Source organism: Cimex lectularius, unplaced genomic scaffold (genome assembly GCF_000648675.2).
Source record: "Cimex lectularius strain Harlan isolate CLEC.00 unplaced genomic scaffold, Clec_2.1 scaffold50, whole genome shotgun sequence".
NCBI lineage: Eukaryota > Metazoa > Arthropoda > Insecta > Hemiptera > Cimicidae > Cimex > Cimex lectularius.
The window spans coordinates 1961548-1979492 of record NW_019392716.1 but is presented as its reverse complement, the minus strand read 5'-3'; the positions used below and the strand labels follow the sequence as shown (position 1 = coordinate 1979492).

General features: G+C 35.4%; 1 protein-coding gene across 1 annotated transcript in view; it reads left to right on the top strand.

Annotated features, from left to right (window-relative positions):
* LOC106664169 overlaps window positions 1-17945 on the top strand; it is a 173562-nt gene that overhangs the window by 154505 nt on the left and 1112 nt on the right. Inside the window, exons 3-4 of the mRNA XM_014389624.2 lie at window positions 7653-7788; window positions 10567-10700. Coding sequence (XP_014245110.2) covers window positions 7653-7788; window positions 10567-10700 — 270 coding nt within the window. The remainder of the gene's footprint in view (window positions 1-7652; window positions 7789-10566; window positions 10701-17945) is intronic.

The following is a 17945-nucleotide window of genomic DNA, read 5'->3' as shown; positions in this document are numbered from 1 at the left end:
TAAAAAACTTTCGTTAAAAGAATAAACTAATTAATTATGTTAGCACGTAAAAATCTGACTATTTAATAATATAATTAACAATTTTAATGTCCTTGATCCTTCCAAGTTTCTCGAATTTTAGAAATCGTAATTAAATAAATATTAATATCATATAAATATATTATATAAATGCACACCTTAGTTTATATTATGTAATGTTCCATAATAATACCTATATAACAATACATGTAAGTTTATATTATGTAACGTCAACGTAAACTTGTGTTCAAAGTCCAACACTTCCACAACTCTTAAGAACTGTGCGGGTTTAGTATGTTTTTTATTTTGTTACCTGTACTGGAATGTTCCCACAAAGGAACAGTGAATACACATAGGTTATACTAATCACGATGTCTGTGAAATATATGCATTTGCATATTTTTCCTGGTTAACTAAAACATCCAGTTTTAATAAGCTGTATATGTTTTGAAGCATTTGGAATCAATTTAAACTATATTTATTTTGCATGTTTGTGCATACATTGTCATAAATGCATATTTTTGCATAAGTGGGTTGTAATTGCAATTTTTTCCATATCAGGCATATTGGTATTTGGCACGTCATATTTTAATGTTTCTGAGCAAGCAAAAAATTCTCCGGAAAAGAGCTTCAGTCGCTGCTCCTCCGCTTTCCGCGAACTTTCGGTCGCCTTTGCTTCTTTTGGAAAAAAATGAAGAAAGGAGTTGTGTTTGTACCACTGTAAATGTTCTCTTGGAATAGTTTAATTGGATGCATGGAAATATTACGACCTCAGTTCTCTTTTTTCCCTGCCATCATACTTCTCAGTTTTACCCAGTCTCTCATACGTTTTCCATCGTGAAACATTATTTGTGTGTTGTGAACTGACTACACCTAAAATGCCGAAAGTCATCGCAAAGACGAAAGATCTTGTTCAAAAGTATGTGCGTGAGGTTTCAAGTGAGACTTTTAAGGGAGATTGAGACGTTTTATACTGTGTTTGTATCAACAGCTACACGTTTTTTGGTAACACAGCTCATAAAGACAGCAAAACACAAGGAAAACAAAGTTAGGAAGTTTAAGTTTCAACAAACTTTTGTGCCACAAGCTGCCAGAAGTGCTGGGTCTGGAATGTCCGGTTTCGATACCGAATTTTGACGTGCTTTAGTTAGAGCTGACATACCCATCCTTAAACTAAGCCACCCTGAAATCAAGGTTTTTTTGTTTTTGTTTTTTAAATACACAGGGAAAACCATTCCCCCACGAAAGTACGCTCAGGAAATCTCACCTGGATCTTATAAACAATGAAACACTCCATAAAATTAGAGACTTCATCGATATAATTTCTTTTTTTTTAATCTAAAATTTTCTAGCATTGTATAAATTCATTTTTTTTCACATCCTACATGTATTTGTAAAATTGGAACTATAATTCACTACTTTCGTGGTCCGCTTGACCAATTAATACATGACAATTAATTAAGGTTTTTAGTTGAGATGAAAAAAGTTTATGGCACGAGAGGGATTCGAACCCACGACCTTCGGCTAGATACGCCGCTGCTCTACCACCTGAGCTAAGGTGACCTCGATCCACTCGGACACCAACTCCCCATCTCAACCCCACCTTATGAGTTTTCCCTCCTTTTGCCATTTTTCAACTCAATAAGGTGGTTACTCAACCAAACTCATAAGATGGGGTATCTAGCCGAAGGTCGTGGGTTCGAATCCCTCTCGTGCCATAAACTTTTTTTCATCTCAACTAAAAACCTTAATTAATTGGAACAATGTTTACAAATCCCAGGCCCTGAAGATGATCTTAATAAAGATCGAAACGTTGGCACGATAAAGAAAATGTACGTCACACCAGACCGCATCTCACGATCTTCGAATAACTTAAAGCCAATTTCAAGACTATTATTATTTTCATCATAATTTTCATAATCTTGGAAATTGCCAGTTAATTGTACGTATGTTGTGGACTGATTTTAACGATTTTCTCGCACGTTTAATATATTTTACCGGCTCCGTATACAATTCGATTTTACCTGAATTCAGAGCACGTACCTCCGCATAGTGGAATCCCGGTTATGTGTGGAAACGGCGTAACATCCAAAGGTAAAAAAAAATCCACCTAAAGTCTTAGTTGTTAACGACGTGTGAACATTTATTAATCTTAGAGAGTTTGAGAAAACCATAAATAAGATGCCATTTAAAATCATTAAATTGTTCACACTTTGTCATGTAGATATATCAGCACTATTCAATAGTTGAAATGGATAGTTCTACACACAACGTGTGAGTAGTGTCATTTCCAATTTGTAAGTAGAACTATCCTTTTAAAATATTAAATCAGTGATTCTCAACCACTGTGCCGCGGCAATTTTGCGTGCCACGAAATTCTTAAGGTGTGCCGGCAAATTTTACAAATGTATATAGCAAAAATTATAATGTTTTTTTTATTACAAGTAAAGTTTAAATTCAAGAAAAGTACTTATATATATATATATATATATATACATATATGAATATGTTACAATTATTAAATAATATAATTTAAAAAGAAAATTTACAAATAGGTATTTAACAGAAATAGGTATTTAAATTCATAAAAAAATTTAATTACTTGTTTTTTAACGCGTTCATAAAAACTGATTTTTATGCTCTAGTCGGTCCATACGTGTGGGCTGCCCGTCCTTTGGAAGCGTTTTCATACGAATTTTCTTCATCCGAATAGGGACGTTTACGTACGAATGATCCCATTGCATTGAACAACATGGAGGTCTTCCACTGCAGCCGCAATAATTCTTGCGTATACAGACGAAAACGAATGGGATCTGTCCAGACGAATCTGACAAATTGCAATGCAAGCAGTTGTTTACACTGCGATTTTTTCCTTATTTTTCAACCGATTTTTATTTTAAGAAATATCTTAGTGATGTATGGACATCTTTAGCGGAGACGTTAATCAGAAATGTTGTAACTTATTTCGTTATCTGACAATAACAGTTTAAAGTTGATATCGCACAACATAATGCATACTATGCGTATGCATTATTACTGTGCAAGAGTGGAAGATATTCGTGTTTAGTGCTCCAGCTATGACTGGACATCTAAAATGATTGGGGATATATTAGACACCCATTGTTTTTTGCATCGAGAAACACTTGTTACAAAATATTTGACATCAGAATTGAAAATAGTTCTGGAAAAATGTGTTAAACTGGTTAATTACATAAAATCATTTTTTTAACGAGGGTTCGCAACAGCAGAGGTTATATCAACCGTCGGGGTGCCATGTTTAAAAAAAAAAAAAAAAACATTTGTAAGTAGGTCTGGTACAGGAATACGGGGCCGCTGGATTCGAACCCGGGACCTTTACCTTACAGTGATGAGCGCCGTGTCAACGCCTAAACCGTTGCGGCCACCGACGCCCCCAAAAGTCGCTTATTGTGTGTAATTAAAATTACTATTAATTAAAATTGCATAGTAATTTATGCCAAGCTATGGAAGCTAAGTACGCATCTTAGTTACTGCATGCGGAAGTAAGGTGGTTGTCCAGAGGAAAAGTTTTATCTCATGTGCTGGAATTAAAAGACGAAATGAAAATGTTTTTTGACCAAAATAAAAATTATGGTTTTGTTCATATTGTTGGACGATAAGATATGGTGTGCTAAACTAGCTTACTTATCAGACATTTTTGTTATTTTTAATAGCATAAATTCATGTATGCAAGGGCAAAAAGAAAATATGTTCAACACAACAGATAAATTGGTGGGATTCCAAAAACATAACATTATGGAAGAATAAAGCTCAGGAAGGCAATTTGGAAAAGTTTTAGTCAGTCCCAAAAGATTTTAATAAAACTATTCATAAAATTGTTATTGACCGTTTGACAACATTAGAGGAGAGAATTATTATTTCCCAAATTTAGATATAAAAAAATTTTGATTGGATTCGTAATCCATTTGTGATAACGAAGACGTCTGTGTTTGAATTAACTTTGAATGAAGAAGAAGAACTAATTTCGCTGTCTGATAATCGTGATTTAATATTAAAATATTCGGAAGAATCAATTAATTCAATTTGGATTAATATTAGATGCGATTATCCCATGATAGCAAAAAAAACGTTAAAAATAGTATTACAATTTTCTACATCTTATTTGTGTGAATTCGGATTTTCAGTATTAACATAAAAACGAAAAAAGATCGAGACTGTTAAATGTAGAAGACGATATCAGAGTAGAATTGTCGTTTTTACGACCAAATATAAACGAAATTATCAAAAAACATCAAGCTCAAATTTCTCATTAAAAGTATTCTTATAACTTGTAATTAATCCCATAATAAACGTACTGTTGTTTTTTTAGTACATTATTATTTTATTTTACATTCGACATTATTATCATAAACTATTTTACACAATGTATTATAGGTAAGTAAACAACTTTTAAACTTATCTTTTTTTTTGTGCCGCTAAATTTTGAAATCGTTAAAAGTGTGCCGCGACAAAAAAAGATAGAGAATCACTGTATTAAATAGAAAAATATTTACTAATAAATTTTTATTTTTTCGTTATGAATCATAAATATTAAATAAAGCTTTGGCCAGACGACGTCACGGTTAGAGCTGCCAAACTGTGCACCTACTTCAAGTGGGTAATCAATACCTTATTGGCATTAATTTTACTGGTCTTTTACAGGAGGAAATTAGGAAATTTAGAAGAGCGCAGAAGGTGACAGAATAATGGACCCGGCACCAAAACCCATTTCACAAAAGACCGTCGTCCGCCCAGGGAATCCATTTAATGGTTCATCGCATAAAAATACTTTGCAATGTAATCCATCAATAGCTCTTATCAGAAGAGAAAGGACGGATGAATATTGTAACAAAATTGTACAAAATGGCACATTTTTCTCTCCTCATTTCAAGAAGGATATGCCTTCAAATATAATTAAGTTGTCCATCTAAGCCTTTTGTGACTTTTACACAATACGGTTTTATTTCCATCTTTTATTATAAACCATTATTAAAAGCGAAGATTACATAATTTATTTTTTCGGTTTACACATTTTGTAATTTGGATTTGTTTTTAATTTGTAAAATGCCACCACGAGTTCAACTCCATCACTTCAAATGAGGTGGATTCGATCGAGTCCCATGACACCGTGGGTACGTCACTTGTGATTTAATTCAAGGAAATTGTTCCGTTCATATAGGAAATATCCCCGTTACTCTTGTATCCTGGTAGTAATTTATGACCGATGGACAGCTAACACAGTAGACAGAAGTCATAAATAGAAACCTGCTATAGCTTCATACGGGAGAAACGGCAGGTTCATAACATGATTTCAAACATACTTAGAGCAAAAAAAGTAGCCATCCTCTTTTTTTTTAGTAAATACTTGCAATCGTTATAATTTTTATTTTTTGTTGTTTACTTTACTGGATATTTTAAATAAAAATATAAGATATAGCTCAATTAAAAAATTTAACTGAGTAATACAATTTTAACAAAAACCCATTAGATTTCGTGGTCCGATTGACCAAATAACTTTTTTCAATTAATTAATCTTTATGTAAAAAAAATCTTTATGTAAGGTATTGGTTGAGATAAAAAAGTCAATGTCACGAGCGGGATTCGAACCCACGACCTTCAGCTCAATACGCCACTACTCTACCCTTGAGCTATCGTGACTTCGAATCTTTCGAATTTTCCCTCCTTTTTGTCACTTTTCAAATGTCGTGTAATCAGGATTCGATTCTCGGCGACATATGAAGTGGCCACGGGGAGATGTTAGTGAAGTTATACTTCGTTTTACTCATACTTGAAAAATGGAAAAAAAGAGGGAAAATTCGAAAGGTTGTAGTTGAGATGGGGAGTTGCTGTCCGAGTGGATCGATAGCTCAAGTGGTAGAGTAGCGGCGTATTGAGCCGAAGGTCGTGGGTTCGAATCCCGCTCGTGACACTGACTTTTTTACCAATACCTTACATAAAGTTTAACAAAAACGTTGCTATAGAAGAAATTGAGAATTAAGAAAACATCCAATTCAATTCGGAGTCTCTCGTCCTCCTGCGTCGATCATCGCTTGCATTCGACGTGGCATCGATTTTATGAGGTTTTGAATGAACTGCTGTGGAATATTTTCATTCTCCTCCAAGAGAGCGTCATTCTTCATTCCTGTAAATTGACTCACCGGACTTGACAAATCGTCGGGACTACATGCTGACTACATTTCCAAGAAGTCACCGACGGTCCTAGCTGTGGTGGCCTTACATTGCCAAAAAAATAGAACCATCACCAATTAGTGGCATATAAGGAACAATTTGTTCTGATCACAACCCTCAATGTATCGCCGTTTGGGGACCCTCGATGAAGATCAAGTTTGTGCGACCTTCCATACAAATTCCTGTCCGAACCATAACACAACCACATCCTTCTCCGGAGGGAAAATGTTGCGGGGCCAAGCCCTCTCTGGGACGTCAGAAGACCTCAAACAAAACCTTGACTCATCGGCAAACACGATTTTAGTTCAATCTTACTCAGAGCAATTGATGTGATTTCTTGCGAAATTTAAACGAGCTGTTCTGTGCCTTGTCAGAAGTTCAGGACCAGTGGCAGGTATTCTCGCACGTAATCCGCTTCTGAAAGTCTTCGCCTTACAGTTCGTAAACTGACATTAACATTTCGAACTTGGTAAGAATGTCGATTGCGATCTCCGAAATGTGATACGATGGCGACCTGGTCCTTCTTCAGTAACCTCCAGTGTCTTGGTAGGGATGGAAGACCCTTCGGACAGTTGTTCTGGGAATGTTAAGCACCAATACGCTTCTTCTAACAATGCTATGATTCTAGATGAATCTGTATCGCTTAAAACCATCACTCAAACAAATTTGAAATTCACAAATAGGGGCGTCGGTGGCCGCAACGGTTTAGGCGTTGACACGGCGCTCACCACTGTAAGGTGAAGGTCCCGAGTTCGAATCCAGTGGCCCTGCATTCGAACCCGACATACTTACAAATGGGCTTTTTTTTTAAAAACACCGGCATTCCGAGGGTTGACATATTCTGCTGTTTACAGAAAAACCAACAAAGAAGAGATTCACTATTCAAAAATTTATTTAAAAAAGTCCAATTGTAAACCCAAGTGAGATATTTTATTTGTGTTTTATTTACCTCTAATTCTTTAAAACGGGCCAAATATTGTTCTAATATAATCAATGGAGATTTGTCTAAGAGATAATTAAAAATACTAAGGATGACCACTTTTTTTGCCTCTCTGTGTATTTTGTCTTGTTTTAATGCTTTACTCGAAGGTAACCAGCAAATCATTCTGACCTCAGATCGCTATCCTAAAGATATTAATGGGGTTGAAGATCGACTAAAATCTCGTTTTGGCTGGGGATTAACTGTTGCAATTGAACCACCAGAATTGGAAACGCGTGTTGCTATTCTAATGAAAAAAGCAAACGAAAATCAGATCCAACTGCCTGATGAAGTCGCTTTCTTCCTTGCCAACGCTTACGTTACGGGCTTATTATCATATATCGAAATGTTTTAATTTTTACACAGTAACGAATGATAATTTTAAACTGTACCACACCAACTCATTCAACCGAATCAATTATAAATCTTTAAATTATTCTTGTTCTAGATCTACGAGTCAAACAGCACTGTTGTCACGCTGAACAACGTTCAAAAAGAGCTGTCCGGTCTTTACAAATGCGAAGTTTCTGCGGACGCACCACTTTTTCACACTGTCATTCAGAGCACCCACCTTGTTGTCGTAGGTAAGCAGAATCTTTTTCTTTTCAACGGACTGATGAGACAAAATTTGCTAAAAATTGATTAATTGCCATTAGTCTTCAATCACATTGGATTGTATGTCGCATCGACTGTTTTACTGTCAAGTGATGAACTTATGATTAATCTAATTTGTTTATTACACTGACAGGCAAAAAATTTCACCCACTTGTGATATAACATAATTTGTATATATTTTTATCTGGCGATGTGTCGAAAATTTCAGTTGTTGTTTCTACTCATATGTAACAAAAAACATACTATCAGCCCCTGTCCAAATCTCAACGGTAAAGAAGTAATTTCAGGTTTTGGGTGTTTTTTAATTTTTCAACTTGGGTCCACTAAATTGATTATAAATTTCAGAATTACTGACTGTAGAAAAATCTGATTTGTGCCACCTGAAAGAACGTTAAATTTGCTTTAAAAGAACCTATTTACATTGCAGAATTTATAAAAAAAATTCTGCACCAAAAATTCAGAAAAAAAGTTGAAATTTGGAATTTTTTTTAAATATTGGATTGGTAACTCTTAATAACTACAAACTCCTGGAGCTTTTCAAATTCCCTCAAACGTTCTCCATTCAATTAGCTTCCAGCGGTATACCCACCTTTTTGGTTTGTGCTTCTGGAAGGCCCAAAAATTTTGCATTTTGTTAAAAAAAACTGATGTCGATGTAGGGGGCACGTTCAATTTTTCAAAAAAAATCCGTCTGGCTTTTGAGTTTCGTGTCAGTTCTTTACTGTTAGTTTGCTTTATGTTATCACCTGACAACTTCCTCAGGTTGGTGTTTTAAATTATGCCCTTGTTTCCTAATGCACATCTTGCTGATATGCATTTCATTTAACGTTACTGCAACGGTAACGCTACTGCTGCAAGGGAGAATACCAAGCCCGTTTTCAACATTGAGACGTCGAGCACTTTACAACGACTTCATCAGAGGCTAAGTGAAACTAGTACTTTCACTCGAAGAAACAGAATGCAAAATTTCCTAATCTACATCAATTCACTGATTGTCTTCCCTCTTTCTTCTTATTTCCTCCTCTTGCCTTAATTACATCTCGAAGACGCCTCGGCATACTTCTTTGCTGGAGGTTAGCCCATTCTTCACAAAGAGACCTTTCAAGATCGAGGAGTGTATCAGGAACTGATGGACGTGACTCTTATTTGTCTTTTGATGTTATCCCATAAATCTTCAATGAAGTTCAAGTCTGGAGAACGGGCTGGCTAGGCTAAGACCCTGGTGTTATGCTGTAAGTTTGTACTATGCGAGCGACATGTGGACGGGGCATTATCGTGCATTAGAATAGGATTATCGCTGATTTCATCGAGTATAGGCAACGCATGATCCGAAATTTTAACCACATAGCGAGTGGCCGTCAAAGACCCTCCACGAACAACAAACTCTGTACGACTCTCCATTGAAATTCCCGCCCACGCCATCACTAAGCTACGTTGAAAAGGTCGGGGAAAATTACAGGCTTCGTACCTTTCATTTCGCCTTCTCCACACCCTTTCACGCCCATCTGGAGATCGTAGAGCAAATCTACACTCATCTGTAAAAAGTACAGCAGACCAATCCTGAAAAGACAAATGGCTGTGCTCTCGAGCAAATGGGAGCCGTGCAACTCTGTGTGTTCTGTTCTATTCTGGTCCTCTTACAGGGCGAAAAGCCATCAATCCATACAGATTTGTGTCCATGATTCCTCGAGCAGTGCGTTCAGAAATTTGGACACCTCGAACTTCCTGGAGCTGATGAATCGTATGAACAACAGTAAGATGCAGGTTTCGCAAAATTCTCAAAGTCAAAAAACGGTCATCCTGTGGTTCTGTTACCCTAGGTCTCCAGAACCGGGCCTTCTATGGTAGTACCCAGTTTCTCGAAAACGTCTAACGGCGTCTCGCAGAGTTTCGTAAGGACTCCGATGGCAAAAGCCGCATACCTGATGGAAAGTCCATCATCAATAAGTGCCATACCACGCGCAACACTAAGTTACATTTTTTAACTCTAAAAATTGAAATTAAGAAAACAAACATGAAAACTAAACAGTTTATTGCTTCAGAATTCACATGAGGCAGACTAAACATTTTAAATTCCGTAAAAAGTAAACGTTGAAAAATGGATTAAGGATTGAGTGCGTTTACCTCAAATTGATATACCCCATTTAAAGCATAGCATGAACAAATATTTATTGATAAAAACAAAAAGCTAAATTAAGGGCAGAATTTGCCTTTATCGAGAAAATGAAAAAATCAATTGGGTGGAATTTTTTGCCTGCAGTGTATTATAATTGTAAGGTTGTTTGAATTTAAGTTTGAGTACATATTTTTTAATAAGTACATTCTAGAGTCTATCGTATTTTCGTTTTTACATGATATTTTATGTTCTAATTGTTCCGTTGAAGCCATATTAAAATGAAAAAATAAATCCATATATGTATTTAGTAGTCACATTTAACCGTATTGTACAAAGTGTTTGTTTGTGTTGGGCACTCTCAACACGACACCCAAGAATGACACATTTTCACGGAAAACAAACAATTTGAGCCCTGAAGATGATCTCAATAAAGATCGAAACGTTGGCAGGATAAAGAAAATATTTTTCTAAAACCTACGTCACACCAGACCGCATCTCACGATCTCAAATAATCATTAACTAACGGTCACTAAAAACCACACGTATTAATTATTTTAAATTATAATTTTCAACCAATACCTTAGATAAAAAGTATAATTAATTTAAAAATAATAACGTTCATTTCTTTCAGAGGAGCCTCGAGGTGCACCAGACATCCGAGTTGAAAAACAGAAATACACCCTTGGTGAGAGAATAAGGGCGAATTGTACATCCAAGGCTTCTTTTCCAGCAGCCAATCTCAGTTTCTTCATAAACGACATTAAGGTAAAATATGTGTAAAATACACGTATAAAGTGTGAACAAAAGGAAAAAATTCAAATTTTGTTTTATTTATAACGCCAGATTATGACTGGAATTATTATTCAACACGATCAAGAAAAGAGGCTAAAATAAGAAAATATTACCGTTCGAAATTTGAAAGTTCAATTTTAATCCTACTTTTCAAGCCTATTTTAAAACCATTTACGTTTTCGTGGTCAATTGACCAGTTACTTCTTTCAATCAATTAATTATTCTTTTTATGTAGTCTTGGATAAAAATAAAAACCCATTTTAAAAGTTTAACTTTAAAATAAGAAATAACAGAAATTGTTTGGAGCGTTGGAAAATTTAGGCAAAAATTTAAATAAAAATCATTTGAAGAATGGGTGTTTTATAACTCGATTCTTTCAGGCAAAACCCTTGAAAAAATCTTTTTGTATTTTTGATACCTTTGATGCTTATCTTGACGCAGAAATTACTTTTGATGATGATGATCATGAAGGATACTAGGAAACGGAGATTTATGTTCCCCAAACAGTGCAGCCTTAGTTCCTTAGTATATCGACACGATCCTTCTTTTAAGGATTGCCAGGTCATTGGATGTCTTTATTACCATTTCCTTTCCCTGCGTTTTCTTTTGGTGGTTGCTTCACATTCGAAGCTGATTTGGGTGGCTGTTTCTTTCTTCTCATAGCATAACCTTAGTAATGGAGCCATCATCGAATAATACCCACATTGTACAAAGGCCATTAGATTTCGTGGTCCGATTGACCAAATAACTCTTTCAATTAATTAATCTTTATGTAAGGATTGGTTGAGATAAAAAAAAGTCTGTGTCATGAGCGGGATTCGAACCCACGACCTTCGGCTAAATACGCTGCTGTTCTACCACTTGAGCTATCGTGACTTCGATCCACTCGGACACCATCTTCCCATCTCAACCCAACCTTTTGAATTTCCCCTCCTTTTTGCCATATTTCAAAATTCAACGAATCCCGCTCGTGACACTGACTTTTTTATCTGCATGTGTTTATTTTTGTTATCCCATGAATAGGTTCAGGGCAGTATGGTCTTGCAGATCCTCATCCGTCCACAGTGAGTCTGCTTTTTCTTTACCCAAAATTCTATTGTGTCTTAGTGCCCACGATATTATCAGGTTGTTGTGTTTCCCCAAGTTTTGGAGATTTTAAGTGTATTCACTGATTTTTTTTTTTTTTTTGCTAACAGATCCTATGAGGTTTTTTTCAGTGTAATCTGTGTGTTTTAAGATTTTACAAGACATGTATTTAGCTTGAAAGACCGAGGTGTACATCCCTAACGAGTTTGATTGTTTATGTTTTGCGTTTGTACATTATGATTTAAGAAAACGTACTTTGCAAAAAATAAGCCCTGGTCTCAAAGAATTTAGATGTTTATTCAAATAACGTAGACTCGTGTTATAGATTATAATTTCCTGTGTCGAGAAAGATATCAACTAGAGCGTTTTCGCTGATAGCCTTCACAGAACAGGTGTCGGAAAATCTAACAAGTAGGCAAACAACTTGGCCTCTTTGTACATGGCAAATTGCCACGACCAACTTTCCTTTGTTGCCCTTCCGGCCCGACTGTTTGTTGTTCCCAGATATTTTTCAAGTCGACCGGATTCCGGAGATTTTATGGGCTTATATTTATTAGCAAACGACGTGAAAAGGATCGGATGTTGGAATGACTTGAAAGAAATTGAATATTTGATCGTTTCTCGTCTGTAAAACGTTTGAGAATGAAAGGGGAACAAAATAAAAATGAACACTGTACAAGTTTTTCAACTTCAAAGTAAGAAGGTAAAAAAAATGCTTTCAGGATTTTCCTCAAAGGATTTTTATAATTGTAAAAATAAACAAGTCCGGCCAGAGAGTTTTTTTTTTCTTTCTCTGCGACGGTATAAATTTTAAAACGGGTAAAAAATAGAGCAGCCTGGAGCTAACTTTCAACACGTGAAATTTCATTATAGGAGAAAAATCCTTAATCGTTCGGTCCATATTTAGGGAATTGAAACTGTGCCAGAAACACTTACCCAAAAGGGTTGGTCTTTCGCCACTAACTGAATAAACCTCTTTCGAAACATTTAGCACACTCCTGGTAATTTTTACGTCGGTCGGCCTCCCCTTTACACGGCAAGCCTTTACGGTTATTTTCCACCCCAACACCAACCCCATTTATAACTTGAAATTTATCACTTCTACTTGTAGCTAATTATCCAACAACAGAGCCTTCTTAATTACCCCTCATAAAATTTTAACAATATAAATTTCTTTAATTGATATTATAATTGTTTATATTATTTTTTTTTTTAGCGGTGCAGTTGTTCGTAATGTTTTATGAAACGCATAAATCGAGTACGCCGATAAAATCAATCGGTCTTTCAAGTTAGTATAAATTGTTCTCCCCCTGATAGATTGCGTTTGAAACGTATTACTGAAAGAAACTTTATCACCCGACCTTTTTTTCCTACCCCACCCAAATTCATGATTAACAATGATTTTATGTCATCATTCTAAACTGCTAAAAAAATCCCTTACTTGTGAAAACAGTTCTACAGAAAGAAAGACAAGAAAAACCAGACATTTTTAACTTTTTTTTATCATAATAACTAACCATAAAGATTAATAGTTGATTTAAATATATTTATAATTTTCATGTTAAGTGTGGTTGAGATGGAAATTTTGTGTCACGCGAGTGACTCGAACCGACGAATACTTAGCGGTAGTATACCCGGAAGTATAGCCCAGAGGTCGTTGGTTCGAGTCCCGCTCGTGACACTACATTTTCATCTCAACCACACTTAACATAAAAATTATAAATATATTTAAATTAATTACTTTGGTTAACTAGGACCAACAAAAACATATGAATTAATTAATAGATGATTTAAAACGTAAACAAAACATTAAAAACTTATTGTTTACTTTTTAATTAACAGAATGTTAATGCATAATTAATTGTTTAAGCTTGTATTTAATTTTTTTAATTGTATTTCATGACGTATTTATTTATGTAAACAAGCTAACAAACGCACTGAAAGACAAAAAACAATTTGTAATTATTTGTTTATTTTTCATAATAACCAGGTATAAAGATTAATTGATTTAAATTGGTTTATAATTTTTATGTAAGTTGTGGTTGAGATGAAAAGTTAGAGTTACGCGAGTGACTAGAACCGACGAATACTCAGCGATAGTACACCCCGATGTATAGACCGGAGGTCGTTGGTTCGAGTCCCACTCGTGACACTAAATTTTCATCTCAAATTAATCCATGTTAATGCATAATTAATTATTTAAGCATGTATTTAATGACAGATTTATTTATGTACCTCAAAAAAGACAAAAACAATTCGTATTTATTTGTTTATTTTCCATAATAACCAGGTATAAAGATTAATAGTTTACTTAAAATCCAACATTAATAACTTGGTTTTTACCTTTAAAGAATGTTATTAATCCTTTTACACTCTTTAGTTTAAAAATAAAGAAAATCAGTTTAATTTCATATTTTCAAGAATCAATTTGTTGAGTGAGTTAATTGGTTTTTTAAATTTTCTTTGATGAAACAATATATTTGTTTAAAAAAAACAATATATGAGTAAAAAATTAATTATTGATTTTTTGAATCATGGTTTTGAATCGAAAAGATCTCGCGGTCTGTCCAAAGTCCTGGGTGTGCCGCGCACTACCTTCCACGATGGTCTACAGCGGTTGTGGGCCACCGGAAGTCTCGATCGAAGAAAAAGTGATAGACCGCGATAGACGACATATAGAGATGATCGTTTTATCACTCTTACAGCACAACGGAACGGACATTTAACATCCTTGTTAGGTAGTCAACTCCAAATTATTAGCCAGCAGGGCTATGGAAGTTGATTAACAACCTGAAGCTAGCTAGTGATTTATAAAATTAGAGGGCACAATATATCTACTCAGGTCGAGGTGCGGAAAGGCCTTGTGGCTCTTTTATCCCTATCCTTGGGTCGGTCTTCACTCCTACGTCAAGTGACAGTTCCTCGCTGAAGATGGCGCATTGCTGAAACGAGCAATTCAACACCCAATGCTGGTTCACAATTAAGTAGTTTTGCTAACGTGGAATTTAAAGTCCCGATTGTGGCCGATCTGATCGAATTTTGATCAGGTTTCTGCCACTTTCCTCAGTAGAATTTTTTTCAATCACGCTTTGGCCCTTGAAATTTTTCAATGCGAAACACGATTCTTTTTTCCGTTGTATATAGAATGATTTAAAATGCTCCTCCGACATACGTATTTATATTATTAACCTAATGAATGTTTTTTCTTAATTAATAAGGGCAATTTCAACATATAATATACTATAATACTATTAAATATTAATCCATTTACATTTTCGTAGTCAATATTTACTAAGTTACTTCTTTCATTCAATTAATTACTCTTTCTAAGGTTTTGGTTGAGATAAAAAAGTCAGTATTACGAGCGGGATTCGAACCCACGACCTTCCACTAAATACGCCGCTACTCTACCACTTGAGCTATCGTGACTTCGATCCTCTCGGACACCAACTCTCCATCTCAAAAAAAGAAAATGGCAAAAAGAGGGAAAATTCCCCGGGGAAGGTTGTAGGAAGAGATGGAGAGTTGGTGTCCGAGAGGATCGAAATCACGAAAGCTCAAGTCGTAGAGTAGCGGCGTATTTAGGCGAAGGTTCGAATCTCGCTCGTTACACTGACTTTTTTATCTCAACCAAGATTGTACCAACCATATTCTATTATAAAATTTAAAAAATGAAAGTTGATAACATTTTCCGTTTTATAAAAATGTTTATAAGAATTTTTCCTCGGGATATTTCTAAAGCCCCCCCCATACACCTACGATCAAATTGTGCAAACGTACGTTGTACAACAGGCTTGCAAACTCCAGTTGCTTTTGTCTTGTTTTAATAGTAACATAGTCTCGCAACGCAGCCTGTTCAGCTATAATAATTTCTATCGCGTCGGATTTGGTGTTAAAAAAAGGAAAAGGAAGCAAAGAGTCTGGATGAGAGAGAGGTTAAAGAAAAGATCTGTTTTTAGCCAAGCAAATCTCCTCAAAGAACTTCAATTGAGTTCACCAATTGACTATAAAAATTATTTGCGAATGGACCCCATAACTTTTGGAGAATTACTAGGAATGGTAACACCTACCACATACAAAGATACAAAAAGAGCCCATACACGGCAGTTGCGCAACGCCACTCGTTGTGCAATTAATTTCAAACAGTTTTGAATTTCTGCAACTAGTTGCACAGCACCTCAAACAACACCATTGTTTGCACAACAGCCTCAGTTGTCAATTTGTTCGTTGGTGTATGGGGGACTTAATGATAAAATGCAACTTAGAACGTTTTCATTTCATCGTAAACTAATTAAATTCCAATGTTGATAAGTTAATGTATACTGCACTAGTAGCCAAGTCCCGAAACGTACATAACCTTTGTTCATTGAACTAATACTTTGTTCCTCTATATCACTCTATCTCTCTCTTTTTCTGTCTCTCTCTCTCTCTTTTCTGCCGGGAATTGTACAATTGGCTACTTTCTCCCCCTTGCTCCCATTTGATATATTTGTAACACTCTTGAATGTATACTCGGAGAATTGAGTTAAAATTTGCATATGAACGCGCATTTGCATTCATCCATAATATTTCAACTGCTGTAAGATTCGGACAGCTCACTCCTGTACCACGACAATTCCGACGGAATAAATGACTCGGACCCTGTTTAAAGTCAGAATAGAATAAGCAAGAAGAGACAAAAAGATTTTTTGTTTTTTAGTTTTGTATCCTCCCTTTATTTAGAAAAATTACGTCTCTTCTTGCAATTACTTTAGTTAAGCAGTTATTTATTCTTTTACAAACAGCTTTTGCCTTTTGTTAAAGTCTATGAAAACAACGATGAATACAAAATCAGCCTTTTTGACCTCACATAAGTTCGTTGACCGTTCGTGTTCAACTTCTTTTACAGAATAATTCAACTAGAGTGTGCTAGGGATGTCGGTCTTTTTGAAAATTTGGTAAGCCCATTTGTAAGCACATTGGATTCGAATGAAGGGCTGCTGGAATCGAACCGGCGACTTTTACCTTACAGTATTAATCGCCGTTTCAACGCCTAAATCGTTGCGGCCTCCGACGCCCCCAATTTTGTAGTGAATAAGTAATTAGTGGAAATTTATTTTCAGCTGTATTTTGATAGAACGAGACTGTAACTAAACGTAAATTCCACTTTTATTAAAAAATTTACCCAATCCGATCGGGATATCGTCAAAAAGACTTTTTCCTGCACATGACAATTAATAGAATCTGCTGCAATCGTCTTTTTATCGAAAAATGCCGTGAAGTTTTTATTTCTTGATTGATCCAGAAATGTCGTATTTCTTTAAATAAGTTCGAATTGAAGTTATGCCGTTACCAATCATTTTATTTAGGTTTGTCTAGGCTATTCGCAAACAGTTCGAGGTTTGTGTTGCCGCAACGCCCTGCTTATATCCCTGATCGGCACTTTTTGAAATCCTTTTTATCGTATTGGAAACGACCAAACCAGTCTCATCGTCCAAATCTCACAATTTTGAATTGACCGGATTGTCCAAGCAACAAACTTTGCCACCAAACGACCTGTAATGCGGTTCATTTCACTCCAAGTCTCCAACCCCACCGTAATCAATGCTTCAATACAGTTCGCTTTTGATATTCTTTAAGATTTTGTGGATTTTGTATCCCGAGTAGATGCTTTACATTTATAATTTATATTATTACAAATATTTATAAACTATTTTTTTCACTTATTTATATACATATTTGTAAACTAGAAGTAAAAAGAAAAATCGTTTGCCTCGATGACGATATTCGCAATTGGGACATCTTAAATGAGCCATCCTGTATATTGCTTGAGGCTCCTTGGATAAAATGAGCTTTTTTTGCACTTTTTTATGAGCAAATCATAAATGATGGCATAGCCCCAATTAGCTCGAGGAAAATCGAATACTCCGCGTAGTGTGAATGAATACGTGAATGTAATTTATTAGCGCGAATGAAACGGCATATCCCCAATTACTCCAAGTAATATCGAGTACTCTGGGGAAATGGTAGTGAATGTGTGAATGTAATTTATTAACGTGAATAAAGAAAAGAAAAGTTGGTTATAGTATCATAAAGCATCATACTTGGCTGGAGAACCAGTAAAAGAAATTAGTAGGTTAGAAAGAAAAGAAA